Here is a 14346-nt window from a genome sequence, read left to right as displayed (position 1 = left end):
GCCCTCACACTCACCTCCAGCGCTATCCAAGGTTAAGGGTCACGAGTGCACCCACAGGGCTTTCATTTCCTGTACTTCCTTCACCATTTTCAAAATGTGTTAACCACTGAGGGTCATGCGAATGAAGCATAAAATTTGCACATATTTCTAAATAACTCATTAATCTTCAAGAACATGCTCCAAATTCACCAAATTGACAAGATTGACATCTGCAGTGCTATCAGGATTGGTTTCAGTCAGCTTATCTGAAGCGTAAGCCGGCAGATGGATAGCTTTGGCTTTTTCTATGCATTGCTTAAGGTTCAGACGACTGAAAAAATCAACTATTAACTGTCTCATTTCATTTCTACTTTCAACTGTGGGGCTATTTTTCCATGCAACAACTCTTGAGTCTAGCTAGACTGACAAACTTAAGCAGCCTTAACACCCACAGAGCTAAAGAACACTATGTATATATCTACATATATACGAATGACTCAATCTGTCTTGGTTGCATTTTCTGAGATGCCCATTTGATATGGCACTCATTCAGTGGCACACAATGTTCAGCAAAAACTACAGAATGCAACAACACATAGCAGTAGACAACCAAACTACTTGAATGAGATAAACCTTAGCATTCATCTTATCGAAAAACATTTGCATAGGCAGTTCACAACTGATAGGTCTTTTTTCATTTGCCTTATCTCTCTCCAGGCTGATGAGCTGCTCTAGAATTACCTTTTCCTTTCATTGAAAAGGTGAGATTTAATTGTGAAATTCTCTCTTTGAATGAGGTCAACACCCAGATAATATGACAGTAATTTAAAAATAATAATAAAAAATATGGATAGGGCCTTTTGTTCCCATTTTTTCTATTGAAGATTGGTCATGTGTTTTGGAAATTAAAACTGATCAAATGGATGTAAAGGGCAGCATGTTCAAATCCCACCTTTGAGGTGTGTGGAGTCTTCATGGATCATAAGCATCTACCAGCTACTCTGCTTTCATCTTGCAGTCCGAAGACATGCAGGTATGCTGACTGCTGACTGTAAAATGCCCATAGTGGATGTGACTGGTACCACTACAACCACCGTGCCCCAGTCGGATGATTGATTGATTGGTTGATAGATAGATAGATAGATAGATAGATAGATAGATAGATAGATAGATAGATAATTGGAAGTGACAAGGACATTCAAAGGAGTTTTTTTTCCAAGAAAACTTTAATTCCAAATTTCAGAAAACCAGAGGTTGAAACTTCCACCAATCTGCTAAAATTCTAGTTAAAACGTTGCATATTGGATATTTCCCTTTGGTTTTGCCACTTTGTTCTGATTCATAAAGGAGTGGCGTAAGCCAAACTATTTAAAAAAAACTTCCGAATATTTTCTGAAAAAGCACCATACAAGTAAAATGAATCAGGGAAAGTGATATTGTTCCTCTTATTTAATAGTTCCGGTTGTAGGCAGCTCACGTTACAATCCACGAAACTGTACTATTTCACCTGGCTGCAAGACAGCATAGACTATGGAAATAAAACGATATTTCTACGTTAAAGATTCGGAGAGTTTATATTGTGATCAAATTAGTATTGGCCTTCATTTACAAAATAGCTCGTCTTGCTAATTGTTTGAAGATTCAACTGTATCACGTTGGCATACAATGTAGTACAACAGCAAAAACACGAAGCTTTCTGCTCAGATAATAGATACAGCCCATTTTAAATGTACATCACTTTAACCGGTTTTTAGAAACGGTATGTAAAAGGCTCAAGTCAGAATAAATTGGCATTCAGGATTACGGACCTTATTAAAACCACGCGGGTAGTAGTTTTTAAATTTCCTTTCGCAGAGATAATATGCCACGTTGTAACAGCCTTGATGTGCGACAGTAACGTAGTACCACATTGGACTGAGCTCATAAATTTACATCTTAATGTGACATGTGGGAAACCCACCGGAGCCCGTCTGACAGCACGTCGCCATGTGCGGCTCTAGCGCATGCGAACGCGCGTCTAATTCAGCTAGGTCTCTATTAAATATTTAAAGTTTTATTCATTTGTGAATACATAGGTTTACGCATTCATATCCGGAAAACAATTCGACTTCTAATTTGCCTATAACGTATTTCATTACAAACAGGTGGATTATAGAGAATTATGGGGGTAATTCTCTTCGCTTAGAAACAGGTAAGACACGTGTCAGTTTTTTCTCCATTTAACGAGAAGTTTCATTTACTGAAAAAGCAAAACATTTATAAGTTTCTGACCAACGTTTAAGCTTCGGAGACATAAATAATATTGTTCGATCGTCTGGAGTTTACTAAGCAAAGTAGGTTTAAACAAACATTTTGCAAAGTGAAACTAATATTACACATGTGAGCGTCTATACAATATAAATTAAATATTAACTTTAGAAAGTCCCCATTCACTTCTAGCAGCTTTCTAGAAAAGCATGGAGGACATATTATGCTCCCAAGTATCCACAGCAATAGCAAACCGAAAAATACAGGGGGGGAAAGAAACCTAGTCAAACCGATCGTTACCACTCCTGCTACATACCCCATTCCTTAATTGTGCATATTCTCCACAGTAACAGTTAGCCCCACCTCAATAAAAAAGAAGTAATGTTAAGTGCTGAGAGTTTAGCGGGGACTGGACCGAAAAACGCGCCTTGCTCACACCGGGGCAGCAGAATATTGCGCTTGCGTAAAGAAACGGGGCGCCAAATTTAGCGCGGAGGGAGGGCCCTAAAAAGCTTTGTTTGATGGCATCTGTTTACACTCCCTTCATTCTTTAATGTCAACCTGCTCCTTGTCCCGAGATAACTCCAAGTGCTATAGACGAATACTTGCAGCAAGTCACCGCTTTCTTACCTTGATGATGGCTAGGCGGCCAAGGCATAGGTACAGTAAAGCATTTTTTGTTTTCCGCATTAACGCATTGCACTTTTAAAAACATAATCTTATTTACATGATTTTACGCATGCTTATGCAGATTATTTACATTATTGCTATAGTTTTTTTTTATTATTTTAATAAATGCGCTTATGCCTGCTACATGAAGGCGCACTTAGCGTGCGGGTAATAGGCTGTTGAAGGAGCGTGAACTTTAATTTTAATTGAATTTTTTTACGCTATGGTTTTGATAGTTCTGTTTTGTGGAAATGTCAAAGCGAGCATATGGCAGATGGGGAAAGTTTTGAAACGGGGCAGCCCGGCGTGCCTCCGGGTCGTTTCATTTATATTTTCATTCATTGCGAGGGGAAGCAGGTAGAGGAGGTCAGGTGACAGGTGGGCAAGGGAGCGCCGCGACCGGCCGGGATGCGGCAGATGCGGGCAGCTTACGGACTCGGTGCGTGAGGAATTAGCGGCCGTGTGTTTCTTCATACACAACACGCTGTGGTCTGTTCTCCACCATGCCAATCGCTCCTAATTGATTTAAGTGGAAGTTAACCATCTTAAATCTAGTTTTTATTGTTTTAACATGGAATACTTTAGGCGATTATTATTCACAATAATTTGTGTTAAATACATTTTGTCATAGTTTTGAATTTTGAAAGAGTGTTTTTAATTGAAAATTACTTTAGATCGCTGTTCTATGGAAATTAGAGGTTACAACTTACGCATTCATGGTACTGCCACGCTGCCGCTTCACTGAGTGTTTTAGCTGAGTTTGGTAAAAGGTGACTTTGTAAGATCTCGGACTTGAAGTAATTTAGAGAATGAACTCGTCGTGCAATTTGACTTGCGAGTCAGAGTTTGAGATGAGACGACCAGAGAGTGACTCACCAATGTCACCGAATAACGAGAGAACCTGTTTAAAATGTTTTCTTACAAAAAAGAAATTCTCGTTTTTAAATCGCTGTTCATCCAGAAACTACGTATGAAGTAAAACAACTTATTTTGCATATTAGTGCCGTATATGCTATTAATTGGATTTCGCTTAAGCGTCTCTGTGCTGGTCCCAAATTTCATCTGCTACAAGTCGGCTTATGTAACTTTTAGTTTTATTCTTGTGAGCGCTTTATTTCTCTAATCTCAACCTTCAAGTTTTCGCCGATGCATTTATTAGAGTTTATGATGTGATAAAAGTAAAATCAATATTCGTTTCATAGACGTACGTTATTTCCACGTATATTGTCAGTGGGGGGAAATGCTGGTACTTACGCATAATAACTGACTCATTTGGTGAATAATGCATAATCTGATAAATCTGACTGATTTGCACCGACGTTATTTATTGTTTTGGTAATTAATTCATATATTATTTAAAATATACCTGCTAGTTAGGGAAGTAGAAATAAAGCAAGTGTGGTTGTCTAGTTTTCCTTTGTTCAGTAGCAATAATGGTTCCTAATAGTGTTTGTGCCAACAATGTAAGGGTTAAGTTCATATAGGCTTTGTGCACAAAGGGCATTATCTCCTGCTTCAGTGTAGTATTCTCCACGTTTAACTTTGTTTTGAAGTTTGATTGGTGGAGTTTCTGCCAAATGGCTGATTATCTTGTTGTCCAACAATACATGCACAGGTCTGGACATGCAGAAGTCATGAAAAAGTAATTAACATTGCCAATTCTTGTTCACGTATCTGTGGAAACCAAAAACATTAAAACCAGTTTTTCAAAATATGTACCTTACGTCTTACTTTACTCAAACCTGATCCTGCAAGATTTACTGGTTTTGTCAGTAGTAAGTTTTTTTTTTTTTTTTTTTTTGGCGGGGGGGGGGGGCTTATTTTTGTTTTCACAATTTTCATTCCACTTTCTCTTATGGAACAAGGAAAAGTTTCAGCTTCTTGTTTAATGCTCCCATGCTTCTTCTTCCCCTGTTTACAGTGTGTACAGCAGCGACGAGGAAGATGATGATGTGGAACTCTATGACCACGACTACGATGGACCGGTGCCAAAGTCAGGGAAACGGCATCTCGGCAAAACCCGGTGGACCCGGGATGAGGTGGGCAAGAGCCACCGATCATCTGGTGACTTAGTTGACCTGCATGTGTGTATGATCCACTTACATCGCACATGCGACTCATCTGATTCCAAACCATACAAATGCAGAGTATGATGATGTGTTACTATCTACCAGGGTGTAATGATCTCTTAGCTATTCTCTCAGTCAACCTTAGTAATGATGGCTGGTGTTTAGTAACAGTCACTAATTTTTCTTTTGCAGGATGAAAAATTGAAGAAACTCGTTGAGCACCATGGTTCTGAAGACTGGAAAGTTATTGCCAGTTTCCTTCCTGTAAGAACGGCATCTTTCTCAATGATCAGGCACTAGAAGCCTCTTGGCCTCAATTCAACAATTTTATCTTCCTTTTTGCAATGACATTATAGATCTTTCTTTTATCTACGCATTATATGTGCCTATACTTAACTCGTAATATCCACCTCGTTAAAGAAATGCCTTGTGTTCCAGAGCGAAGGAGATACTACCAGGCCATGTCATTCATGACAGTGGTTTTTCACTCTAACATTTTGTTTAGTCCATTTGCATGTTTCTAAAGCCAGAATTTGAGGTTGATATCCGGACATGTATTTGCCGATTTGCATTTCTTTGAAAAGATTTCGAGAGTTGTTATTTATTTGAGGTTTGTAAAGTGTCTCTTTTGGCTTGGGAAAATGGGAATCTGTTTTGATAGCCCACTTTAGAATGACATTGCACCTGTAGGTGATTTCATTTCTCCAAATAACTTTTAATTGAGTTGTAGAATTAGAATAGAAAACTAGAATTGTTTCATTTCTAAATTATGTAAGGATTTCAGGCACCTGCTATTTTCATATGTAGTTTAAGGGAGAAGTCTGATCGAGCATCAGCTGGCGAATGCGGTCAAGAAACAGCTGTACGTTTTGAATGTCCTGAATTAGTAAAGGGTGGTAAAATTGTGGAGAAATGAGCTTGAATAGTCCCTTTGCCTGAATGGCTCTGTTTTTTCCCCATTTCTGAGCAGAACCGCACAGATGTGCAGTGCCAGCACCGCTGGCAGAAAGTGCTGAACCCAGAACTCATCAAAGGCCCGTGGACCAAGGAAGAGGACCAACGGGTAAGAACCATTTAACTTGCTAAATAATGGGTAGATCTCTAGGACAAATGCCTTGGTGATTTACTCTATGACAGATTACATGAACACCTCATTGTGGTGAAATGGTGTTTAGATGTCTTGAGTAATGTAATAATGGACCAATGAAATATAGGTCTCCTGCAGGACAAATTATGTTCATTACTAACACTCATCCAAGGTTCTGTGGAACCATTAATTCTAAATGGGGGGGGGAGGGTCGTCAACACTCCTGTTTGTCAGGGACTCTTTTAAGTCCAGCATGTTCTGGATCGTGCAGGTGATTGAACTGGTGCAGAAGTATGGGCCCAAACGCTGGTCCGTCATTGCCAAGCACTTGAAGGGCCGGATTGGCAAACAGTGTAGGGAGCGTTGGCACAACCACTTAAACCCTGAGGTGAAGAAGACCTCTTGGACGGAGGAGGAGGATCGCATCATCTACCAAGCCCACGAGAAGCTAGGGAACAGATGGGCCGAGATTGCCAAACTACTGCCTGGAAGGTAGGGCCCCTATCACCCGCCTGTATATCTGTAAAATCCCCATGCACTATAATGGGATGCGATATTTGTCTAACTCTGGGTTTGAGTTCTTAATTCCTCCCAGTGTGAACTCAGCAAAATCTCCCAATGGTGTAATATACGCAGAGTGTGTATGTACCATAGTGGATGGAGTAATATATGTTTTGATGGTTTGGATGGGATTGCAGAAGGTTAATTTTTCATTAATTCATTTCTTGCACAGGACTGATAATGCTATCAAGAACCACTGGAACTCCACCATGCGGCGAAAGGTGGAGCAGGAGGGCTATCTGCAGCCGGCCCCTAAGCCTGGCCCCCCAGCAATGGGTCTGGGGTACTCCAAGTCTAGTCAACTCATGGGCTTCACCCACCCCTCGCCCCCCTCCCAGATACCCCCACCATCACCTGTCAGTGGCGACTTCTCCTACTACCCCACCTCAGAGACACCCCGGGTATGAGCTTCCTGTACTTCCATATGCTGATGTGTCGAGGCTTGAGCATGGTTGCTTATTGGCTGGTGGCAGAGGGTTAGCATTAGGTAGCTAGTTCCCTAGGCTTGAGCTCCTCTTGTAGTTGTCGTGCTATACTGTGATGCTAGCAGGTAACAGGAATCTCTTAGAAACCCATTCTGCGAGCTGTTCCAGTTGCCCAAACCTGACCTGACCTGGTGGTGCGATCACCTGTTGAGACTTGCTCCGGACTGAAATGCGTTTTCTGCTCTCTGATTTCGTGATCAGGTGCCTTTCCTGCATGTCAACATTCTGAACATCCCAGATCGCAGGGCCGCTGCTATACAGGTAAGTGGCGTTGTTGTGGCTGAAGAGCATATTGCTCAGGGTGTGTAACAGGTGGACGCTTACCTCCGTAAATGTTGTTTTAAGGCTTGGGGTTATGTAAGGTGAATAGAAACAATTTTTAAACAAATATGCATTCAAATTATATACCAAGGATTGAACACTGTGGCGATGCTGATGGCCAGAGCAGACTCTGTTTGTCTGTGTCTACCTGTACACCTGCATTTTGACTGGGTCCTTCACCTCACTCGTCATCACAGAGGTGCTACAATGATGAAGATCCCGAGAAGGAGAAACGGGTGAAGGAGATCGAGTTGCTGCTGAAGTCGACCGAGAATGAACTGAGAGGACAGGCAGCCTTGCCGGTAAGAGCGCTTGGCTTACTGTCTGCGGTATTTCCCAGAGACTTTAATAATGTCTATCATAATGTTTAAAGATGTAATCCTCAGTACTTTAAGAAAAGTTTTTTTAATTTACTGGTTTTTATACCATTTTCTGGTTTTCAGACAAGAGTTTTTAAAACTAGAGGAATATCCATTGAAAGTGAATTTCTTTCATTTGAATCGATTGTCCTGAGCAGGCTACATAACTCTAGATCTTACCAAATGCACATCTAGTAAGATCGACCAGCCTCCAGTTTTCCCTCCATTTGCTAGTAGCTTAAATATCCTTGACTGCGAGCTGGTTGCAGAGCAGAGCTTATCTTCCAACCTGTTTATGAAGAATCCAATGGTTTCTGTACCATCAGTGCAAGGAAACATCTGGGCCTGATTTCACATGCAAACTGCTGAATTGATGCAATCGCCTTATCTTGTGCAAGGCGGACCTGAGTTCCCTTTCTGTGGCTCTCTTCAGGGCCACATGCCCAGCTACCCAGGATGGAACAGGACCTTGGCTGATGGGACGGGGCCCCACAGGGAGGGCGTGACCACTTCCTGCCTGGGGGAGCAGCACCCGGCAGCGCCGCCCCCTCCGCTTGACCGTGGCTGCCTGCCGGAGGAGGGTGCGTCCTCAGGCCGGCCACAGCCGATGGCGACCCTCCCCGACTACATCGTCTCCGTCATTGACTCGGTAAGTGTGCGTGCGGCGGAAGAGGCTCTGCAAGAGGGGGTCTGTCGCAGCGTCACCCCTGGCCAAAACCCGCTGAGACGGAGAGAAACTGCCCCTGAAAGCTCTGCCTCCTCCATCTTTCAGGACCCCCGGGCCTGGGGGCACAGGCCCAAAGCAGGTGGTGTGGGCCAGGCCAGCAGGGCTTCTTCTGGGGCCCTGAACGAGCCAGCTGTCAGTCAGGACTCTGGGGGCTGCGTCTCGCCCGAGGGGGGGGGCGGCGACGAGGCCGACAGTGGAATCTTCACTCTGTCCGCCTTGGCCTGCTCCTCCCCTGGGCTGTCCCCTGTCAAACACCTGCCCTTCTCGCCTTCACAGGTAGCTGAGAGCCAACAATGGCTGAGAACGGGTTCAGAATCAACAGACTAATCAGCACGTAGATCAGCATCTAATTAGCGTAACTCCTCTTCAGTGCCTTAGGCTCAATCACTGCTGATTTTCCGCCTTTCTTGGATCAGTCAAGTCCTGTATAGGAGTAGGTCTCATATTTAACCTCCATTCACACCTTGGCCTTCTAGATCCTTCTTTGATTCACTGTTGCTCATGAATTCCCTTTCTTCACCCTTGATGGACAAGCACAAGTTGAGTTTTGTGAAGGTTATATTTTTAGCTTCCGATGTGTTTTCCAGGTTCTGCATGAAGTGTCAGTAACTGGTAAAGAGGTGTATGCAGAGATGCAAACCTCAGAATTCAAAATTAAAGCCCTTCAAGATTGATGTTAACGTGAAACAAGAGCCAAAACCTACGTTAAACTCAACTTGTCCTCAACAATCAATACATGGCATTTCACTGAAAAATCAAATGAAATTATTGTGTTTTCATTTCAGTCGATATTAACATGCCATTGTTTGTTTGTTTTGTTTTCCTTGCAGTTTTTTAACACGGTTCCAGAAAATTCGGACATTGATCTTCCGCCATTAACCTCAACACCTGTTTGCTCCCAGAAGTCTTTGAGTGCAGCTTCTCTCCATCGTGACCATGTGCTCAAGCCTCAAAAAGAAAACGACATGTGAGTCCCATCTCCTCCTCAAGCATGTCGGCGTCACCGTGACAGGACCGTCGGTATCACAGCACTGTGCTTTGCTTTTTTGTAGTTTCCGAACCCCTAACCTCCGGCGATCGATCATGGAGACCTCCCCTCGAACGCCCACACCTTTCCGGACCTCTCTGGCTCTTCAGGAGATCAAATATGGTCCGTTAAAGATGTTGGTGAGTCAACAGCATTCGACACTTTATTTTTTTTACTCCGAGAAAATGCAGTGATCTCGTAAAATCATCTGAGCCCACATGACACTTAATGTTTCCGAAGAGTAATGTGACTCTCCGTGGCCACGCGCCCAGTTTCCTGTTATGATGCCTTTCTGATCCTGGAAAATACGGGTGTTTTCCAGCCACACAGTCCCATGCAGCCCGACCTGGCTGAAGTGATCAAGCAGGAGCCCCTGGAGAACGAAGCATCTCCAGGGATCGAGCTGGATGACCAACCACCCTTGAAGAAGATCAAACAAGAGGTACTTTCCATTACCGAAGCCTCGATGCACTGAGGTGTGTAGGGTTCAATAGCTGTGTGTGGGTTGACCTGCGCTCCATGCTTGTGCAGGTGTTACCTGACTGGATGTGTGTGGGTTAACCCATCCTTGATGTGCTCACAGGTTGACATTGCCTGCGAGCGGAGTTGCCTCCAGTGGGAGGGGGAGTCTCTCCAGACCCAGCTGTTTCCCCCAAGCAGCTCCCTGGACAACATGCCTGTGAGTGTCCTCCTGTGTCCACAACAAGCCAGCACGCCTCCCTCACACCAGCTCGACCTTGATCGTCAAGAGACAGCAATGGACAGCTTGCAATAGCATCTAGCTGCACACTGGCTCTCCCAAACAGCTACTGTGTACACTGAGTCCTTCCAAAGGATCTACTCGCAGCTGTAAAGAGTCTCAGCCCCATTGCATGGGAACGTGGAGGATCTGCTGCGGACCCAACAATATCTCTGGCATTAATGCTGTTTTATTTTGTGTTTCTCTCTCCTAGGACCTCCTTACCAGCTCAGTGTTAATGGTGCCAGGATGTGAAAAGGACGAAGACGGCCACGTTAAAGTGTACCATGTTCCACGAAGGCCCATAGGGAGTCCCATACAGGTAAGGGGCGGGGTTTGTGGGTTTTGTGGCCTTTGTGGGCTTTGTCAGTGCATCTGGCTTTTCCTCAATGATCAGGAAGTGAAAAGATATCAACACACAATCTGTATACCAGTTGGAATTAGTGATACCGATTAGAGAGCATCTGTAAAGGTCTGGATATTGAAGGTCTTTGCTAATTTAAGACTGACCGTGTGGTTTGTAGGAAATGTAACACTGGGGCAAAACTGATTATCCTGATAAAATATAAAAGCTTATCTTGTAAATCAAGGTTTTGTTGACATCAAACAGCTTCTGTGACAATTTCACTCGTAAACCTGGTACGTTGAATGTAACTACAGAGTTGTGAGCATGCTAAGGTAGCAGTGATACTGGTACACAGTTATATAACTAAAGGGCCTCCAGTGTAAAACTTCACCTAAATAAACAAATTCACCTTCAGACCTTTGAGCTTGGTGCTGCCCACAGCTGTGATTATCTTTTGCGAATGTTCTCCATTGAAAACTTGATGCTGAAATCTCTCCATGTCTCTGCCTTCTGATGGTGATAGATGAATGCATGGGAAGCGGTGCCTTGTGGGAAGACGGAGGACCACCTGCTGGTGCCAGAGCCAAGCCACAAGTACATTAACACTTTCTCTACCAGGACACTGGTCATGTGATGGCCTCAAGCGTAATGATAGAAACAAAGGAAAACACTTCAAGTTGATTGTAAAACATCAACTCTCCCCTGCATGAAGCTGGTGGAGATGCAGCACAGAATCTATTTGTTGTGGTACAACAGTTGGGAGGTGTCATGGTGCACACGCTTGTTGGATTTCAACAAACCAAAGATGTTTCAATGATGTATGATAATGATGTTTTTCTCTTTTTTTGTAAAATGGAACACATGCCTAAACTCCCTAGGTAAACTTAATAACTGTTAAATGTATTTTTATTGATATTAATATAAAGAACAACAAGAATAATTTATTTTCCATGAGGTCGTTTTTCTGCTATTGGCAAAACAAGCAGTGTTTCTCTCCAGTATTGGGTCTTTCTGACTCACACGTTTGTGACAAACAGACAAACAGTATGTGTCTAAAAGCATTATTACATACCAAATTAGTTCAAGGGAAATATTTAAAAAGTATAACATTTCTTCTGACGTATTTTGACTACTTGGTTTTAAAACTACTATTGTGTGTCTTTCAGTTTTGTCTAGTTCAGTTGTGTTTCGATTGCCAGCTTGCCCGTAAATGATACTGTATGGAAAAAATTCTTTTGAACAAATTAATGTACATTTTTGTTTTGTTTTTGTTTGTTTTGTTTTGTTTTGTAGTACAGTGAATGCTAAAGGACCTGGGTGTTGTTGCTGCTAAGGTTGGCATGTTTTAACTAACGAAAAGGCAGTTCATGCACTAGCATGAGAGAATTATTTTTTCACTGTATACATGATACAATACAGTATCACTAGGTCTGGGGAAAACCTTGTTTTCAAGATTGTTTTTATAGTGTTGATCTGTTTTTTTACGTTCATGACATCTGCTTAATGCAAAGTCAGCTGTAGCAAAGTTTCTGTGACCCATTCTTAGCTTACAGACGTATTATTTGGTTGCCTTTTATACTATTATTTTGCAAAACTCTCACAATTCTGTTTTTATAAAAATTTTGTTTACTGCCCTGTAAATAAAGGTGTGTTTTTTTCAGCTGTTTTGCTTTTTTAAAAAAAAAAAAAAAAAAAGAAGTATTTTAATCAGGCCAAAGGTTCAGTACGAGCATTCAGAGCTGTGGTCATTGAAAGGTGATTTAGCCTCACAACACTCACAACATTTTTTACTTTTTTTAATTCTGTAGCGACCTGCTACAAGGTGACCTTCATGTTAGCATGTAGATGACCACAAACCCCAAGCTGTGCAAAGGGGAGCCGTCAGTCATGTTCTTCTGAGCAGGACTCTTACATTATGGGCCAAAAATGTTCATATTTATGATGATTTAAAAAACACAAATGACCCAAGTTTTCTATCTCCAGTGGTTAGTCTTACCCTGCCTTCCACACTTTTCCTCTACAGCTCAGTCCACATTCACACATATATATTATATATATTTATATATTTGAAAGGTCTTATTTTGGTGGAACTAGTGATATAGAATGAGTACGATGCCAGGATTATGTACTGTATGGAATTAACATGAAGACCTACAGTGTTTGGTATGGTGGGGTATTTCCATTGTTTTCACACGACAAAACAAGTGCTTTCGGGGTTATGGGGGCAGGCAAGAGCATCTGTCACACACACACCCACCCACACCTGTCAGGGAGATCTGTCTTTATGACTTCCTCACTTTCTCTTCATTCCCCAGAGTACGGGTGCCACTAAACCTGGCTATTGTGACAAATATGAGGTCCAGCATAGTCTCTTGAGGGAGCACACTTCCTTGAAGAACAGCAGCAGTGGGCATACAGGTCTATATTTAAGACTCCATGTTTTCACATCCCCATTGGCCACCTGCCCCTTTGCTTTGCTCCCAGAATCCCTTGCTCCACTGGGCAAGAAAGCCACACAGTGGGATGCTGCTCAGCCTGTTTACTCACCGAAAGGACTTCACAGGCTGACTAATATGGGCCTAATCGACTCACCGTCAGCAAGAAAAGTAAGGCACTGTATATGTTCTATTCATAATGCCAGTATGGACAACCATATATTTGGCAGGATGCTGGCTACTTTACTTTCTCGGCTCAAAATTAAATATAATAGATTAATATATGCCAGTGTAAATCACCAATGGTATTCAAGATTGGTTGAAAGAGGTGGATGATGACTCAGGTGAGTTTTTAAAGCAGAGCAAAAAGTCACTTGGTGTTCTGGAATTTTCTTTCACCCATATCCCATTGTCTGGAGTCGGCTTGGTGCGGCACGGCCCTCGTACATCCGCAGGAAGAGACCCTCCTGAGAAATGCAGCGAGAAGCTGTGAGGCTACTTCCAGGCCGAGGAGACGGAGGCCCAGGCTCTAAAATAGCCGGTGTGCGGCAGCCTCGCTCCCCAAGCCGCTTTCAGCTCTTCTGATACTGAAAGGAACAGCTCAGAGGCGAAAACAAGAGCGGCTGCAGTGGCACACCGGCCCCTCCTGTGTCTGGCTGCTTTCAGTCATGCATGTGCTTCACGCAATACTAACCACTGCCCCCCCCCCTCGCCTGAGGCCTGGGGGGCAGAGGAGCCTGGGGCCTCTGCTGGAGACGTGTGCGTGTGTTTGTGTGTGTGTATGTGTGTTTGTGTAGATTATGTTTATATTACATCGTGGGGACCAAATGTACCCCACAATGTGATAAAAATGACTGTATTTAGAGAATTAAAAAGTAATTATTTTGACATTGCAAGGTCCCCACAAAGATTTTCAGGTCCCCACAAAGATTTGTGGACACAATCAAAAGACTAATTATAGTCTCATACTTTGTTTGGTTACTTATGGTTAAGGTTAGGGCTGGGTAGGGGTTAAGTTGTTGTGATTATAGTTTTCCCCATAATGAATGGAGAGTCCCCACAAATATATAAATACAAACCTGTGTGTGTGTGTGTGTTTTTCACAGAGTCAGGTTACGGGGGGTGGGGGGCACAGCCTGCACCTTTTGGTCTCTCAGTGATGGAGGAAAGCCGGTCAGCTCATAAGCGAAAGTTTACATGACCATGTCTGTGTGTCTGCTATGGAGTCGGGTTACAAGTCAACCTGCCTTTGTACGTGTTTCTGGTAGTGTGTAGTCTGTGTGTGCTTGTTGCGT

At 42.9% G+C, this 14346-nt stretch overlaps 1 protein-coding gene across 1 annotated transcript; it reads left to right on the top strand.

The window, feature by feature from the left end:
- Positions 1–2461: 2461 nt before the first annotated feature.
- myb (v-myb avian myeloblastosis viral oncogene homolog) lies at positions 2462–12276 on the top strand. Its single transcript, XM_023806637.2, has 15 exons — positions 2462–2886; positions 4817–4934; positions 5157–5228; positions 5935–6027; positions 6323–6543; positions 6785–7013; positions 7299–7358; positions 7616–7720; positions 8211–8426; positions 9335–9471; positions 9557–9671; positions 9854–9973; positions 10115–10210; positions 10485–10592; positions 11140–12276. The coding sequence occupies exons 1-15, from the start codon at positions 2780–2782 to the stop codon at positions 11248–11250; spliced, it is 1908 nt and encodes a 635-aa protein (XP_023662405.1). The 5' UTR covers positions 2462–2779; the 3' UTR covers positions 11251–12276.
- Positions 12277–14346: the final 2070 nt, after the last annotated feature.

The sequence above is a fragment of the Paramormyrops kingsleyae genome, chromosome 19 (genome assembly GCF_048594095.1).
Source record: "Paramormyrops kingsleyae isolate MSU_618 chromosome 19, PKINGS_0.4, whole genome shotgun sequence".
Classification (NCBI taxonomy): domain Eukaryota; kingdom Metazoa; phylum Chordata; class Actinopteri; order Osteoglossiformes; family Mormyridae; genus Paramormyrops; species Paramormyrops kingsleyae.
The sequence above is the reverse complement of the archived record's forward strand: the minus strand, read 5'-3'. Positions and strand labels throughout refer to the sequence as shown.